The 18298-nt window shown below is 41.7% G+C and overlaps 1 protein-coding gene across 1 annotated transcript in view; it reads left to right on the forward strand.

Moving 5' to 3' along the window:
- Positions 1–15142, forward strand: part of LOC120052108 (rhophilin-1-like) — a 54558-nt gene extending 39416 nt beyond the window's left edge. The window contains exons 14-17 of the mRNA XM_038998958.1: positions 6358–6434; positions 10920–11066; positions 11196–11348; positions 12115–15142. Coding sequence (XP_038854886.1) covers positions 6358–6434; positions 10920–11066; positions 11196–11348; positions 12115–12324 — 587 coding nt within the window. The 3' untranslated portion in view covers positions 12325–15142. The remainder of the gene's footprint in view (positions 1–6357; positions 6435–10919; positions 11067–11195; positions 11349–12114) is intronic.
- The last annotated feature ends 3156 nt before the right edge of the window (positions 15143–18298 follow it).

Below are 18298 nucleotides of genomic sequence, written 5' to 3' on the forward strand. Positions count from 1 at the left end.
AATACCTGTGTCTAATTGTGTAACATGGTCCCAAAAAAAACTTCCCCACTTACATCTAACAATTGTAACCCAGGGCATACCTGTCTATTCTAATGCCCAATTTAATCTATTCAAGTATCTCACTCAGACTCAAACAGCGACACAGACTCCGCTAGCTCTGGTCCCTCACCTAACTGACCTCACTGGTCTGCTGGGGATCAATCCAACCAACCATACTTTTGGTTACTCTAAACTGGTTCCACCAGCAATCAATCCCAGAGGACACTTACTCTGAAATAATTCCTCTGAGATATTGCCTGGTTTACCCAATTCTGTCAGTTACCCCAGCTGTGACCCCTTAACTTCTTATGGCTGGGGGGCAGTATTGAGTAGCTTGGATGAATAAGGTGCCCAGAGTAAACTGCCTGCTACTCAGGCCCAGAAGCTAAGATATACATATTATTAGTAGAGTTGGATAGAAAATACTCTGAAGTTTCTAAAACTGTTTGAATGATGTCTGTGAGTATAACAGAACTCATATGGCAGGCAAAAACCAGAGAAAAAATCCAACCAGGAAGTGGGAAATCTGAGGTTTGTAGGTTTTCAAGTCTTTGCCTATCCAATATACAGTGTAAAATTTCGTCCGATTGCGCTTCCACTAGATGTCAACAGTCTTTAGAACCTTGTTTCGGGCTTCTACTGTGAAGGGGGAGAGAATGAGAGCTGCTTAAATCAGGTGTCTAGCAGAGTGCCATGAGCTCAGTCAGGCGTGCGCCCGTGAGTTAGCTGCGTTCCTTTTCCTTTCTAAAGACAAAGGAATTGTCCGGTTGAAACATTATTGAAGATTTATGATAAAAACATCCTAAAGATTGATTCTATACATTGTTTGACATGTTTCTACGAACTGTAATACAACTTTTGACTTTTCGTCTGAACTAAGCGATCGTGCATTGAGCATTTGGATTACTGGGCTAAACATGTGAACAAAAAGGAGGTATTTGGACATAAATGATGGACTTTATCGAACAAAACAAACATTTATTGTAGAACTGGGATTCCTGGGAGTGCATTCTGATGAAGATCATCAAAGGTAAGTGAATATTTATAATGCATTTTCTGACTTCTGTTGACTCCACAACATGGCGGGTATCTGTATGGTTTGTTTTGGTCTCTGAGCGCTGTACTCAGATTATTGCATGATGTGCTTTTTCCGTAAAGCTTTTTTGAAATCTGGCACAGCGGTTGCATTAAGGAGAAGTTTATCTATAATTCCATGTATAATACTTGTATCTTTTATCAATGTTTATTATGAGTATTTCTGTAAATTGATGTGGCTCTCTGCAAAATCACCGGATGTTTTGGAAGCAAAACATTACTGAACATAACGCGCCAATGTAAACTAAGATTTTTGGATATAAATATGAACTTTATCGAACAAAACATACATGTATTGTGTAACATGAAGTCCTATGAGTGTCATCTAATGAAGATCATCAAAGGTTAGTGATTCATTTTATCTCTTTCTGCTTTTTGTGACTCCTCTCTTTGGCTGGAAAAATGGCTGTGTTTTTCTGTGACTAGGTGCTGACCTAACATAATCGCATGGTATGCTTTCACGTAAAGCCTTTTTGAAATCGGACACTGGTGGGATTAACAATAAGTTTATCTTTAAAATGGTGTATAATATTGTATGTTTGAGGAATTTTAATTATGAGATTTCTGTTTGAATTTGGTGCCCTGCACTTTCACTGGCTGTTGTCATATCGATCCCGTTAACGGGATTTCAGCCGTAAGAAGTTGGGAGTCTCCGCTTCTGGGAGTACCCTCACAGGAGCATCTTAACCTATTGGTGGTTTATTCTGCTCACCTCTCTCAATACTATGTTCGGGATGTGGTATCCATCCGCGCCCGCTTCCTCTCAGATCTTGGGCGAGTCCAGCTGCTCCTTTCAAGGAGTGCGGCTTCCCTGATACGCCAATTTGGAATCTCCCGTGTATTGTTTACCCAGGTCTTCAGGAGTGGTCACCAGGTGAAGTTTCACATCCCATCCTCATCGTCAAGAATGTGGTAGATATTCTGATTTAACAAATGAGGAGAGCCAGAACCAATCACCAAATCTGGTTATACTTGATTAAAAACCTTTATTGTACTTATTAATAAGGGAGCTGTCGCAACATGCACACAGAGTGGATATAGTGAGAGTTCAATGATTCTGAGTTGGGGCTTGCATTATGTAGCCCAACTTTATTACATTTCCTTAATCCACCATGACTGTCTCAATGTGTCGAACCGAACTGATATGAGGTGGCCAAATTCTGTCCCCTGTGTTCCCTTGTGAATACTAAGAATGGTTTGTTCTTAGAATAGAGGTTAAGGAGCGATACCTCGTTCCGAACATGCAAGATTCCGAGTACAAAGGGTGGGGGAAAGAACACGAGCCGTGGTGTATTAGGCACAGAGTTGGGTGAAAACGGCAATTTACACAACCAGAGTACAGGATTGATACCTATCATTTCAAGTAATGCTAATACAAATGTTTTGCCCCCACATGATATCACAAAACTTTTCGTCAAGTGAGATTTACATCCTCATTCGAGATCACTTTTGCTGAGAGAAGGATTTCTACATCGATTGTGACTGACTATTTTTTGTAGGTTCTTTTTGGCCGTGTTTCTATATTGAAGATTTAGGAAAAACCCTGGTGCATTCTTCGCTGTTTTCCATCAAATTTTCTAAATTTTTTAAATAAATGAAACCTGATCCTTCCTGAATAAGTTACTCACTCTTTTTTGCTTTGCCTTGAGTTTATTCAATGCTTCTGCATTACATTGATCTACACAATTGATGTGTAATGTTAGGTTTTCTATTTCTGCTTTAAGTTTTTTCTCTGACTGATACTGTTTTTGTGATGAACATTGAATTGAATGGCCTTTTTAAAGACATCCCATATGATGAGTGGTCTGCTGAACCTGTACTTTGCCCCCCAAAAAGTATGTTATTAATTCCTTTGTTTTTGTTAAAGTAGTGTCCGTCAATAAACCCTTGTTAAATTTCCAATATCCCCGCCCTCGTGGAAAGTCTGTCATAGTTACATGGAGGCCAATAAGCTGATGGTCTGATCACATTTTGGCAAGGATAAGGAAAGGTTACCAGAAAATAATCAATCCGACCAGCTTGATTAAGCCTCCAAGTATATCATATGAGATCCAGTTGTTTTAAGCCTTCAAATATCCATACATTCCAACATGTCCATAATATTTGATCTTTTTGAGCACCAGAGGGTGATAGTTGATAGTATGATTGCCTTTCTGGTCCACTGACGTACCTAAACTGTGTTGTAGTCCCCTACCATTATAATATAATTATTTGTATCTTGGCGATTTTTTATTTGATTATAATACATGTTTTCAAAGAATTTTGGATCGTCATTATTCAGTCTATATAGATTTATGAGCCATAACTGTTCATCATCAAGTAGTATATTCAAGGCAATTCGTTTTCTTTGACCATCTACTTTAACGGACTGTACCTCCATGATCAATTTTTTTATAGGATCATAACACCTTTTGAATTTCTTAAACCATGACTTAAATAGGTTTTACCATCCCATTATTTTTCCCAGGCCACTTCATCAGAAGATATTGAGTTTTCTGAAGACAGTAAATATGGTAATCCTTCTCCTTTAGCCATGTAAAAACCATTGGTTTTATAGCTAGCTATACTTAATTTACCATGATGGGTTACATTTTAAGATGCGTATCCTTACCACCATTTTGAAAAACCTATCCATACTTGTATTTATTTATATTTAACTAGGCAAGTCAGTTAAGAACAAATTCTTATTTACAATGACTGCTTACCCCGGCCAAACCTTTACCCGGATGACGCTGTACCATTTGTGCGCCACCCTGTGGGACTCCCAATCATGGCCGGTTGTGATACAGCCTGGAATTGAACCAGGGTCTGTAGTGATGCCTCTAGCACTGAGATGCCGTGCCTTAGACTGCTGCGCCACTCAAAGTAGACCTCCAGTTGTCCTCCAAAACCCCTCCCACAAAAACAATAATGACATACTTTTATTATGAATCTGTCCTGTACTGTTGCACAGGTGAGTGCGACCTAATTGGTGCCTCCGTAGTGGCCATTTCCCTTTTGCAGATTGTTGGTCAGTGACTATGTCCCAATGCAATAACAATAAATGTATATAAATATGTATTCAGGCCCGTTGACTTTTTCCACATTTTGTTATCTTACAGCCTTATTCTAAAATTGCTTTTTTTGACAAAGCAAAAACAGGTTTTTAGAAATGTTTGCAAATGTATTAAAAACAAAAAAAACTGAAATATCACATTTAAGTATTCAGATGCTTTACTCAGTACTTTGTTGAAGCACCTTTGGCAGTGATTACAGCCTAGAGTTTTCTTGGGTATCACGCTACAAGCTTGGCACACCTGTATTTGGGGAGTTTCTCCCATTCTTCTCTGCAGATCCTCCCAAGCTCTGTCAGGTTGGATGGGGAGTGTCGCTGCACAGCTATTTTCAGGTCTCTCCAAAGATGTTTGATTGGGTTCCAGTCTGGGCTCTGGCTGGGCTACTCAAGGACATTCAGAGACTTGTCTCAAAGCCACTCTTGCGTAGTCTTGGCTGTGTGCTTAGGGTCATTGTTGTCCTGTTGGAAGGTGAACCTTCGCCCCAGCCTGAGGTCCTGAGCGCTCTGTAGCTGGTTTTCATCAAGGATCTCTCTGTACTTTGCTCTGTTCATCTTTCCCTTGATCCTGACTAGTCTCTCAGTCCCTACCGCTGAAAAACATACTGCCACCACCATGCTTCACCGTAGGGATGGTGCCAGGTTTCCTCCAGATGTGACGCTTGGCATTCAGGCCAAAGAGTTCAATCTTGGTTTCATCAGACCAGAGAATCTTGTTTCTCATGGTCTGAGTCCTTTAGCTGCCTTTTGGCAAACTCCAAGCGGGCTGTCATGTGTCTTACTGAGGAGTGGCTTCCATCTGGCCACTCTACCATAAAGCCTTGTTTGTTGGAGTGCTGCAGAGTTGGTTGTCCTTCTGGAAGGTTCTCCCATCTCCGCAGAGGAACTCTAGAGCTCTGTCAGAGTGACCATCGGGTTCTTGGTCACCTCCCTGATCAAGGCCCTTCTCCCCAGATTGCTCAGTTTGGCCGGGCGACTACGGTGGTTCCTCCTTAGAGGTAATTTGTGGTTTAGTACAGTACCTTGTGTCACCACTCCAGACCAGCGCAAGGGGGAGTTGAAGCACTGATTATGCTTTTGGGTCCTACTGTGTCTCTCTAACTGACAATGAATGGGTGACATAAACCTAAATAGAAACTGATAATTGTGCACAACTTTAGTATTACTTACTAAAACTGTTATTTTATTTTGTTAGGATTATTTTGCTCTTACTGTAGTACTGTAGGCCACTTCCGACCGGTCATGTTGTACAGCGCCTGAGTGGCGCAACGGTCAGGCCTGTAAATCACATTATGCAAAGTGATGTGTAATTCTTATTGGAATCCAGCCAGTTAGGATATCCAACAATTATAGTTTTTATTCACCCACACCTGCATTCAGAATGACTGTTAGAAAAGTTGATAAGAAGACTATCTATACCATTTAAACTGTAACAACAATTTCAGTAACGGGTGCAATAAATGTAAGTAACTGATTTGGATCAGTTTACATTTTTGTTATTTATCTTTGAAGCATAAGATTAATCAATGTACATGCAAAAACACATATACTAAAAACAATCCTAAAGTATCGACCTGCAGTAGAGCATGCTGGGAAATACGAAAATGATGGGTGTGGTTTTGATGAAACCGTTTCTCTCCACAGTGTAAAACAATAACTGGTTATTAACACTGACACTGGTGGTTATTTTACACCACTGAGTGTTAATATACCCCTTCCAGGGTGAATTTAACTCCTGAATCAACACTAGAAATGTTACACTGAAAAATAAACACTGGCCAATGTGCTGTGCACAATTCTTCCACAAGAAATTCAGTAATTTGATGTTTTGTTGATTGTGTTGGAAAATGCTGTCTCAGGCGTCACTCCAGAATCTCCCATAAATGTTCAATTGGGTTGAGATCTACTGACTGAGACACACACACGCGCACACAATTTAAACCCCCTATGCTCCTTTGAGACCCCTCTTTTGAAGTCACAGATCTCTTTTTTTATTTTATTTAATTAGCTATGATTGCCAAAATAATGGGCATCTGGGCATTTTTATATATGACCCTAAGCACCTGCTTTGAAAATACTTTGTATCCCTCATTTACTCAAATGTTTCCTTATTTTGACAGATTATCTGTTAGAAACAGTAATTTATCATTTGTCTCTCTCTTCTTCCTCAGCTCAAACCCAGCAGAAGCCTGATATAATTCCACCCAATTTCTCCACTGTCCAAGTCACTGACATCTTCCGAAGGCTGGTAAGTCTTTATTTTATATTTTTGGTGGTCCACAAGAGAGCAGAGAGAGATCATGAGCAGATGGGCTGCCACATTTTCTAGCATGTTTTTACAAAAAGATGGATTTAGATAAACTTCGATTTTTCCATAAGGACATATACAGAATTCTACACTCCACAACATAACCTTCACTCCAAATCAAAACTCCAAACCTACAACCTGATTTTGAACAAAATTACCTGGAAGGATTCCTACTACCAAAGATTCTTATTTCCAAGGTCTATACAGAAAATGCTATGGCAAAAGAAGCACAAGAAACCTGAAAACACCATCCAACCTGGAACTGAGTGAGTAATGTTTAGTCTGAAGCTACTTTTAAAGCCAAGAAGAAAATAAATGACAGTGATATATTTGACTTTATAGGGACTGAATGCTAAGTTAAGGCTACCAAGCGTTCTAGGACAGAACAGATCAGACAATTAGCACTGAGGTGTGAAGGGTGTCAAAGCCCTTGACACCAACAATGGCAGTGGGGTTTCACAGCCTTCCCCACCCAAATGCAGAAGCATTTGAAGCCCCCTCCATCTGTGCAGAGGCCATTACAATACAGTACCCCCTGGATTCACCTCTATTTTCAACTGATATGCAGCCATGGCACTTAAATTGTAAATTAACTCAATAAGAAACAATATTGTTGCTTTGATCACATCTGAAGAGGATTTCAAATACAACAGCCACAGGACAACTTTGTTTGGATGTCGGTAAGGACCATTCGTTGAAACTGAAGAGATATAGCTAGCTAAAGACCTCCTTTTCCACGTGGGGAAAAAAACGGACAGACTTGCTAGCTAGATAGGCTGGAATTTTCTTCAAGGAATCTGCCTCCCAAAAAAAGCTTCTCCCAAGTGGGTGTGACACCTACTCCCGTTGACTGCTGCTTGGATTCCACCTAGCCTTCTGTTCACTGTCTGCCCTGGCCTGTCTCTCCCTGTCTGGTACAGGTACCCCCACCACACTCCCCCCTCTCTCCCGATCTTTCACTCGCCTCCAGCACACACGCACTGTTGGGGCGAGTGACTCTGAACTTACAATGGCTAGCCCCAAGTCAATATTTTTTTTCTTGTGCTTTGTGCTATTTGCCTCATGACTCCTGCTTGCTTTGTTGACTATGAACTTGCTTGTTTAGCCAACCTTGGGATAGACTGTTTGTTCCCACACTCAGGACTCTGACTCTATTGGTTACACAGACTTTTGGCCTCCCATCCTATTCTAACCACCTCTTTGTATTCATGTTACCTGATGAAACTGCTGTACAATATGATCTTGTTGCCATCTAATGCACATTCAAGTGTCATAAATCAACACTGTAGAGATCCGTCTGTCCTCTGCCGTGCCCTGATTGTATTACTGCTGATGATATCTGGACATGTGCATGTACACCCTGGCCCATCTACTGTTGCTAGCTCTAATTCTGATATGTGCTCTGATATTTGCTTCACTGATTTCTGCTCTCGTAAAAGCCTGGGTTTTCTGCACGTTAACACTAGAAGCTTATTACCTAAAATGGATAAATTGAAAGTGTGGGTTCACAGCTCCAATCCAGATGTGTTGGTCATTACTGAGACGTGATTAAGAAAGATTGTTTTGAACACTGATGTTAACCTTTCTGGTTATAACCTTTTTCGGCAAGACAGATCTTCCAAAGGTGGTGGAGTGGCAATCTTTTACCAAGGAACACATTCATTGCTCGGTTGTCGCCACCAAGTCTGTCCCCCAACAATTTGATATGATGGTTTTAAGCGTTAAACTTTCAAATAGCTCTTTGTTGACTGTTGCTGGGTGTTATCGTCCATCATCAGCACCGGCCTGTACCCTAAATGCCCTAAGCTCTCTCCTGGCCCATTTAAGCTAAATCTGAATTTGTCCTGCTAGGTTACCTAAACTGGGACATGCTTAAACCACCTGGCCAGGTCCTAAAGCAATGGGACTCTAAATATTTCTCAGATTATTACCAATCCCACGAGATATGACTCCAAACACCCAGAAAAGGCTACTCTCCTTGATGTTATCCTTACAAATAATCCTGATAGGTATCAGTCAGGTGTTTTCTGTAATGATCTTAGTGATCACAGCCTGTGTTCGTAATGGCTGCTCTGTGAAACGACCTGTCCTGATTGGTCATAGATGCTTGCTAAAAAACTTTCATGAGCAAGCCTTCCTTCATTACCTGGTCTCTGTAATTGGTATAGAATCAACTTGATCCCCTCTGTCGAATTCGCTTGGACCTTCTTTTTTATATTTTCAGTGGAATTGTTAACAAACACACCCCCATAAAGAAAATGAGAATTAAAAACAGGTTCAGCCTCTGGTTGTACCATGATCTGGCAGAGTTACTCCACGTCAAGAATTCCATTTGCCAAATCACTCGGCACACGCATACTCAGCCTGACTGGCTCTCATTCAGGCAAATGAGAACTAAGTGCACTTAGACTATCCAGAAGGCCAAAGTTAGTTACTTTAAGGATCAGTTCTCTCTGTGGGTCTAACACCAAGAAGTTCTGGAAAACTGTTAAAGACCTGGAGAATAAACCCTCCTCACAGCTACCCATGTCTCTTAATATTGATGTGGTTGTTACTGACAAGGAGCACATGGCTGAGCTCTTTAATCAACACTTCGTTGAAGTCAGGATTCCTAATCAACTGTTATAGGCCAATTTCTATTTTGCCCTGTTTATCAAAAGTGTTGGAAAACTTGTCAATATTCAACTGACTGGCATTCTTGATGTCTACAGTATTCTCTCTGGTATGCAATCTGGTTTCCACTCAGGTTATGGATGTGTCAATGATGTCACCATTGCCCTTGATTCTAATCAATGTTGTGCTGCTATTTTTATTGACTTGGCCAAAGCTTTTATACGGTAGACCATTCCATACTTGTGGGCCGGCTAAGGAGTATTGGTGTCTCTGAGGGGTCTTTGGCCTGGTTTGCTAACTACCTCTCTCAAAGAGTGCAGTGTATAAAGTCAGAACATCTGCTGTCTCAACCACTGCCTGTCACCAAGGGAGTACCCAAAGCTCGATCCTAGGCCCCACGCTCTTCTCAATTTTCATCAACAACATAGCTCAGGCAGAAGGAAGCTCTCTCATCCATTTATATACAGATATACAGTCTTATACTCAGCTGACTCCTCCCTGGATTATGTGTTAAACCCTCTACAACAAAGCTTTCTTAGTGTCCAACAAGCTTTCTCTGCCCTTAACCTTGTTCTGAACACCTTCAAAACTAATGTCATGTGGTTTGGTAAGAAGAATGCCCCTCTCCCCACAAGTGTGATTACTACCTTTGAGGGTTTAGAGCTTGAGGTAGTCACCTCATACAAGTACTTGGGAGTATGCCTAGATGGTACACTGTCCTTCTCTCAGCACATATCATAGCTACAGGCTAAGGTTAAATCTAGACTTGGTTTCCTCTATCGTAATCGCTTTGATTACAGATGACCATCCTACCCATGCTAGATTACTGAGATGTAATTTATAGATCGACAGGTAAGGGTGCTATCGAGCGGTTCTTTACCATTCGGCCATCAGATTTGCCACCAATGCTCCTTATAGGACACATCACTACACTCTATACTCCTCTGTAATCTGGTCATTTCTGTATACGCGTCGCAAGACCCACTGGTTGATGCTTATTTATAAAACCCTCTAGGCCTCTCCCCACTATCTGAGATACCTACTGCAGCCCTTATCCTCCACATACAACACCGTTCTGCCAGTAACATTCTGTTAAAGGTCCCCAAACCACACCTCCCTGGGTCGCTCGTCTTTTCAGTTCACTGCAGCTAGCAACTGTTACGAGCTGCAAAAAACTCTCAAACTGGACAGTTTTATCTCAATCTCTTCATTCAAAGACTCAATCATGGACACTCTCTTACTGACAGTTGTGGCTGCTTCACATTATGTTTTGTTGTCTCTACCTTCTTGCCCTTTGTGCTGTTGTCTGTGCCCAATAATGTTTGTACCGTGTTTTGTGCTGCTACCCTGTTGTGTTGGTACCATGCTATGTTGTCTTGTGTTGCTGCCATGCTATGTTGTTGTCTTAGGTCTCTCTTTATGTAGTGTTGTGGTGTTCCTCTTTTTATTTTTTCGTATATTTTTATTTTATTTTTTATTTTTAATCCCAGCCCCCGTCCCCGCAGGAAGCCTTTTGCCTTTTGGCAGACCGTCATTGTAAATAAGAATTTGTTCTTAACTGACTTGCCTAGTTAAATAAATAAAATACAAATGGTAAGACTGATGATGGTGACTGATGACGAGGATGATGTTCATTCCACCTAGCCGTCTTAAGATGAATGCACTAACTGTAGGTGGCTCTGGATAAGAGCGTCTGCTAAATGAGTTAAATGTAAATGATGACGCCGATGACTGACTGATTTTGATGGTGATGTTTTTTAAATGAATGATGAGTCCTATAATGAAGATGGTCTCTCGCTGTCTCCCCTGCAGGGTCCCTTGTCAGTGTTCTGTGCACGGGCGCGCTGGGGGCCGGTGCGTTTGGTGTGTCTCCAGCGAGGGGAGGGGGGTCTGGGGCTAACTCTCAGAGGAGACTCTCCTGTTCTGGTGGCTGGAGTCGTGCCGGGGGGATGTGCTGAGGTGAGATGGTAGTACCCTGTCTCTCGTCTTAACCCTCCTTTGCATTCCTATTATTCCTATTTCCTCGAACTGAAAATGTACAGTATTTCATGCCCCACTGAAATATACTGTGTATGTGTGTGTTCTCAGGAGGCAGGTCTGAGAGAGGGGGACTACATCGTGGCGGTGGATGGAGAGAACTGTAAGTGGGCTAAACATGGAGAGGTGGTCCACAACCTGAAGAGCTGCAGTGACCGAGGAGTGGAGCTCAGCGTCATCACACTGCACACACACGACACACAGGTATGTTTCATAGCACTGCACACACACGATACACAGGTATGTTTCATAGCACTGCACACACACGACACACAGGTATGTTTCATAGCACTGCACACACACGATACACAGGTATGTTTCATAGCACTGCACACACACGATACACAGGTATGTTTCATAGCACTGCACACACACGATACACAGGTATGTTTCATAGCACTGCACACACACGACACACAGGTATGTTTCATAGCACTGCACACACACGACACACAGGTATGTTTCATAGCACTGCACACACACGATACACAGGTATGTTTCATAGCACTGCACACACACGATACACAGGTATGTTTCATAGCACTGCACACACACGATACACAGGTATGTTTCATAGCACTGCACACACACGATACACAGGTATGTTTCATAGCACTGCACACACACGATACACAGGTATGTTTCATAGCACTGCACACACACGATACACAGGTATGTTTCATAGCACTGCACACACACGATACACAGGTATGTTTCATAGCACTGCACACACACGATACACAGGTATGTTTCATAGCACTGCACACACACGACACACAGGTATGTTTCATAGCACTGCACACACACGACACACAGGTATGTTTCATAGCACTGCACACACACGAAACACAGGTATGTTTCATAGCACTGCACACACACGAAACACATGTAGTTGTGTGTGTGTGTGTGTGTGTGTGTGCGTTCGAGTGCTTTGGTGCATCAGTAATGTGTGTTGTGTGTGTTTGTTCAGGTGGAGAGGAGGTCAGTGATGCTCTCCCCCAGTGGAGACAAAGAGAACGCTTGGCAACGGTCCATGGGTGGGGCTAAGGCCCAGAGCTCCGTCTCCTTACTCAACTGGAACAGGAAGAAAAACAGGGAAGGGGGAGGAGTCACCAAGAGACTGGGCAGCACCTTCAGTCTGCCGTTTGGAAACCTCAGAGACAGTGAATCCATGTACTGAGATAGACGGAGGGCAAGTTGAAATGGTGCTCGATTCCATACAGTGCACTTCCAGCCAAAAGTAGTGCACTAGGGAGTAGGGTGCCATTTCAGACTGTGCTATAGACAGACAAACCACTCAGGGAATGGCAAAGGGACATGTTCCAATACAAGGATGAGTTGTATATGACTGGATATTCCTAGATATTGTAATGCATTATAGCAGCAACGCAAGGAACATTCCGAATAGGAGAATTGTACGAAGAGAAGAGGAGGAGGATGCTATGTCCAGATGCCCAGGGAAACTACAGTGGTTTTAGAAAGCAGCCAACTGCAGGTATATGTCACTGAAGGGGTTAAGAGCATCATGTAAATTACGTCTTAAAATAGACTAATAGTTGTGGCCCAGTATTGTTGTAGCTGACTTACTATACAGCTAAAGGGCTTTAGAGAGATGAAAGAAGATAAACTGGACTTACTGTCAAACTACAGCCTCTGGTCTTAAGACAACGTCATCATGTTGTCTTAATGTTGAAAACATGTTGTTTTACTGTTTACTGTATCCCAGAGTCTTGCTTTTCCACTCCGGTCTTAATGAGGTTACTCCCAACAGTTAAAACAACAATCACACCTACATCCATTCAGTACGTGAGTTTAGCTCTTACTTCCTCAAGCTAGAGCATTGTGAATCTTCTTTTTTGTTGTTGTAAGATTTAATTTTATTTGATGTTTTACAAAGCACACAACGGACAACATCACACAAACATCAACTACATCACACCTGCCCAGACCCATTAGCACACACCCCCATCTCCAGTGCTTTGAGAAAAGAAAATAATCGTATCATTGGGTATCTCAACACCCCTATATTCCATGTCTTGAAATATGCATACTGACGGATTAAGAGTAACATTGTAATACTTCTGACAGCCAACTTTCTAGCTCCGCCTACAAAAAAAGACTGGATTATTGGATGCGTTTGTAAATTCACTCTGGATATCCGATTTCAGAGCACTCTGGTCTGAGTGCAGAATAACTGATGAATTTGCAAACACCCATTGGATATGAACGGTGTCAGTAAACATCAGCAAAAAACGTAATTCAGTTGTTGCCGGCAGCACAGTTACGGCACCAACGCTCTAGACAACATGAAAACACCCTAACCAGCTCTGCTAGGGTGAATAAAATGGTCAGAATGAGGTGTTCTCTCATTTATGTCGAAGTACAGTAGCTAGCCAACTTTAGCAAGTTAGCTTGGGTGCTTGACTGCCGTTGTGAGGTCAGAACATTCGGATCAACCCTACTCATCCAAAGCGTCCAGTGTCCAAGCGTCCAAGCACTCTGTCCATTGTTAATGGCAAATTCAATCTGATATCCGTTCTGAATATTACAAACGCCCAGAACACACCCATTATAGTTTTACACTTGGGACATGACTCTGCTGTTGTGCTGTAGAATTTGTGAATTTTGTCTCTTGTACTGTATCATCAATTCTATAGATTGGTTTATACTGGGTTAAGCATTTTCGTTAACAGTAATTTCATTAGTTATGCTCCAACTTTCCCTCCATCTTGTGCCAACATCAGTTCTTTTTAAGTCTTGGTTCCAACAGTTTCTTTTTTTCTAAGAGATTGTCAGTTTGATATGCTCCTGGCAAGGTTTTGTATATCGTCCCTATCAAATGAACATCCTTATCTGACTCATCCTTTATCTGTGAATTCTGAAAAGCTATCCAAGGTTTGTTCCATAAGGTTGTGTTTTTATGGAGTGATATTGGTACTTGTAGAATGCGTTTAATTGTCTTCCATATTGTTATAGTGTTCTTAACTATGAAGTCGTTAATGTTCTTAGCTTAATGCTTTGAAAATCGAGACGTAAAAAGCCTTGTGCATCTTCTTGAAGCACACAGAGTTTACTGCGGTAGCCATGTTACTGCATTCTGTCCTACCAGTGTTTTTGATGTCAACGTTTTTCTTTGTTTCTCTTTCTGTCATCTTGATTGTTGGGTACAAATGACTACCCACAAGGCACTTCAATAGTTATGTCACAGGAGGTTGATGGTACCTTAATTGGGGAGGACAAGCTCGTGGTAATGGCTGGAGCGGAATTAATGGAATGGTATCAAATACATCAAACATACATTTTCCATGTATTTGATGCAATTCCATGAATGCCGTTCCAGACATTAGTATGAGCCGTCCTCCCCTCAACAGCCTCCTGTGTTATGTGTATTTTTAGTTTCTTCTGATGTTTTGTAGTTTTAATTTTGTACGACATTCTTATGCACCGGGACTTCATAGGAGGAAAAACTAACGCTCTACGTATGTCGTGACACTGAAATGGTTAACGTGGTAATATGCACATTAGGGGATTGACTAAAGACTTTTATGTCTGGTACTTAGTAGAGTTGAATAGGAGAATGGACAGTCTACCATGTAGAAACCAGCTATCAATGTAACCATAGAAGCCTAGAGAAGAGCTGACACAAAATTGTTTAAAGACACATTTTTTTTATGTTAGTATTTGCATCCAAATATTGAAAATGTTATTTTAAATACTAATACATTTATGTATTTTTTCTCAAAATAATGATTGAGATGTGTATTTCAGATTGTGAATTAAGTTTGCCCTTGTGTTCTGTGGTCTCTTGTTTGAGTGTGTGTAATTGTGTAAAAGGGATTTGTATTTCTTTTGTTATGTGAAAGACTGATAATCATGGCTGGGTGCTTGTATGATCAACCATCAATTCCTCTTTTGAGGTGTGCTTGTGCGCATGTACGTGAATGCTTTTCGTGTGTGTTATTTGTAGAGTAATTGCACAGAATGTTGTTGATGAATTAAAGGAGTGGATCAATGCGTTGTCTCTCTTTCTCACACTGATTTGTCTCAATTGACGCTAACAGGTTCTGGTGGTTCTCAGGGTTATGATGTTCAGTTGTTACCAGCATCGAAATAGTTACCAGCATAATTTGTGTTAAGTGGTTTCCAGCAGGTGTCACTATAATCCAGGTTATTGTGTCAGAAGGGGCCAGATTGGTTTGTGAGAGTCATTTAAAGCAGACAGATATACACTATATATACAAACGTATGTGGACACCACTTCAAATTTGTGGATTTGGCTATTTCAGCCACACCTGTTGCTGACAGGTCTATAAAATTTTGCACATGGCCATGCAATCTCCATAGACAAACATTGGCAGTCAAATGGCCTTACTGAAGAGCTCAGTGACTTTCAATGTGGCACCATCATAGGATGCCACCTTTCCATCAAGTCAGTTCGTCAAATTTCTGCACAGCTAGAGCTGCCCCGGTCAATTGAAGTGCTGTTTTGAATTGGAAACATCTAGGAGCAACAACGGCTCAGCCGCGAAGTGGTAGGCCACACAAGCTCACAGAACAGGACCAAGTGCTGAAGCACATAAAAATCATCTATCCTTGATTGCATCACTCACTACCGAGTTCCAAATTGCCTCTGGAAGGAATGAGCACAAGTGCTGTTCGTCGGGAACTTCATGAAATGGGTTTCCATGGCCGAGCAGTCGCACACAAGCTTAAGATCACAATGCCAAGCGTCGGCTGGAGTGGTGTAAAGCTCGCCGCCATTGGACTCTGGAGCAGTGGAAACGGGTTCTCTAGAGTGATGAATCACGCTGCACCATCTGGCAGTCTGACGGACGAATCTGGGTTTGGCGGATGCCAGGAGAACGCTACCTGCCCCAATGCATAGTGCCAACTGTAAAGTTGGTGGAGGAGGAATAAGGGTCGGGGGCTGTTTTTCATGGTTCGGGCCAGGTCCCTTAGTTCCAGTGAAGTGAAATCTTAATGCTACAGCATACAATGTTATTCTAGACGATTATGTGCTTTCAACCTTGTGGCAACAGTTTGGGGAAGGCCCTTTCCTGTTTCAGCACGACAATGCCCCCTTGCACAACGTGAGGTCCTATAACCCATCTTGCATGAATCTACACAGATGTTTATGCCTCTGTAATACCCTGTGCGTGCACATACACACACTCTATTTCCCTGTCTCTCACACACACACACACATTCTCTATCAGTCCAGTTGTAAATCTAAGTGGATCTGTATTCCCCTCTGACCCTTAGGCAGAGTGCTCCTGTGTTTACTCCTCAGACAATCATTTTTCAATCAGTAATCAATGAACAAAGCAGTTGGGAATTATTGACCCAAGCCTAGGCCCAGCACCACACGATGATAACCCAGGGAGGTCTGCAGTGTTTGTTTCCGCACGCATCTGTATGTGTCTGTGTAAGCAATATGCATTTTTAGGTCAAAAAAATTACATTTAGGGTGGACAACAACCATAGAACAAGGAATCACACTTTAATTTACAACTTGGCTTCATGGTGAGTGTGTATGTGTGATGGTTATATCCTCTGAGCAGCAGATTATTTCTGTCTGTCAGTGAGTTGTGTGTGTGAGTATTTTCAATAGGTTAGGGTTACATTACGCTACCCTTAGCGAAGGACCTCCACCCAATCTTCCTGTTCAACCCTGACAGCCAATCAGATGCTGCGTTGGTGTCGAGGTCCAGGGTTCTGCATGTTCTCACCTGACCAATTATAAATCGATCTGGATTCCATTCCATTCTTTATTAGAACTGATGCTGTTACACTTTTCAGTGTTTGAGAATTAACACCTGTGGTGTAACACGTTGTTGGGTGTTGTTTTAACATTGTAGGGTGTAAAGCCTTATTTACATATTTATTTTCCAGGTTGCCTTTCGAGTGGATTTTAGAGGTACCTGTACCACCCCTGACTGTGTTTGTTAGTGACAGAGAGATGGTTGTTGCATTAATGGATGTCATTCCTGTAGCCTTCACCAAGTGAGTGTCTAAAATAATATTTTATCATAATTCAATTACAATAAAAATTTATTGTTGACAATACCATTCTTCAACAGCCTAGTTTTATCCTAATACTGTAGTCTGAAACTACTGCAGTTTCAGACTACTGCAGTAGTCACATTGGCAAGTCATATTATGCTGGCTTGTAACGTGTTATATAATTCCTATTGGAATCTAGCCGGAGTTAAAAAATATCCAACAATTTGAACTTGGCATCACCCGCAATCTGCAGTTAAAATGACTGCCAATGTAGAGAAGATCTCTAAATGACCCTACCTAAACCTTAAAATGGAACAACCAGCTCAATAACGGGTGAAATACGTTTTACAGATTGGATTGGTTTAGAAAAATGTATGTTATTTATCTTTGTGTTTTATAAGATCAATTCATCAATCAATGTGCATGCAGAAACATAGCTATTAAAACAAACTATTATAAAAAAGAAACCTGCAACAAAGCATGCTGGGAAATATGATCATGAGACCCCTCCCATGTCTTTTTCACTCCAAGACAGTTAATGGAAATTAACTCAACACAGTTCAGTAATAGCAACACCACCTGGATAACACTTTGTTTATTCACCGCATGTTTTGTCAATTTCAATCCCACTGGTGTTAACCCCACTTGAATCAGCACTCAGATATAACACTCACGACACTATTTACCTCAAAACCGAGATTTTAACACCCGCAAATTCAGCCTACCAATGACACATCACCAGCCACCCAATGACACTGTGGCGTCAACGCAGGGGCCTTGTACACTTCCAGCCCCAGGGGAAGTTGGAGGGTAGTGTAAGGGGCAGTGTGGTATTGGAGAAGGATAGAGGGTGGGGTTGGATGAAGGTGAGGATTGGAGGGGTACCACGTGAGACTCACAGTTTCAGAGAGTCCGTTTGTGACCGTACGATATCTTCACTGACCCCTTCTTCAATCCACTCACTGCTACAAAGAGATAAATATACTTATGTGCTTCCTTGCAACCTTTTCCCTCAAACTCTTCTTTCCTTCTCTCTCTACCTCACTGGCTGTCTCTCTCACCCTCCCTCTCGCCTCCTCCCTCCACATTCTATCTCTCTCTTTGTTATCGAGGTCCAGACTAGTAGATGTATATTTTATGGTTGGCTCTGG

Source organism: Salvelinus namaycush, chromosome 8 (assembly GCF_016432855.1).
Source record: "Salvelinus namaycush isolate Seneca chromosome 8, SaNama_1.0, whole genome shotgun sequence".
NCBI lineage: Eukaryota > Metazoa > Chordata > Actinopteri > Salmoniformes > Salmonidae > Salvelinus > Salvelinus namaycush.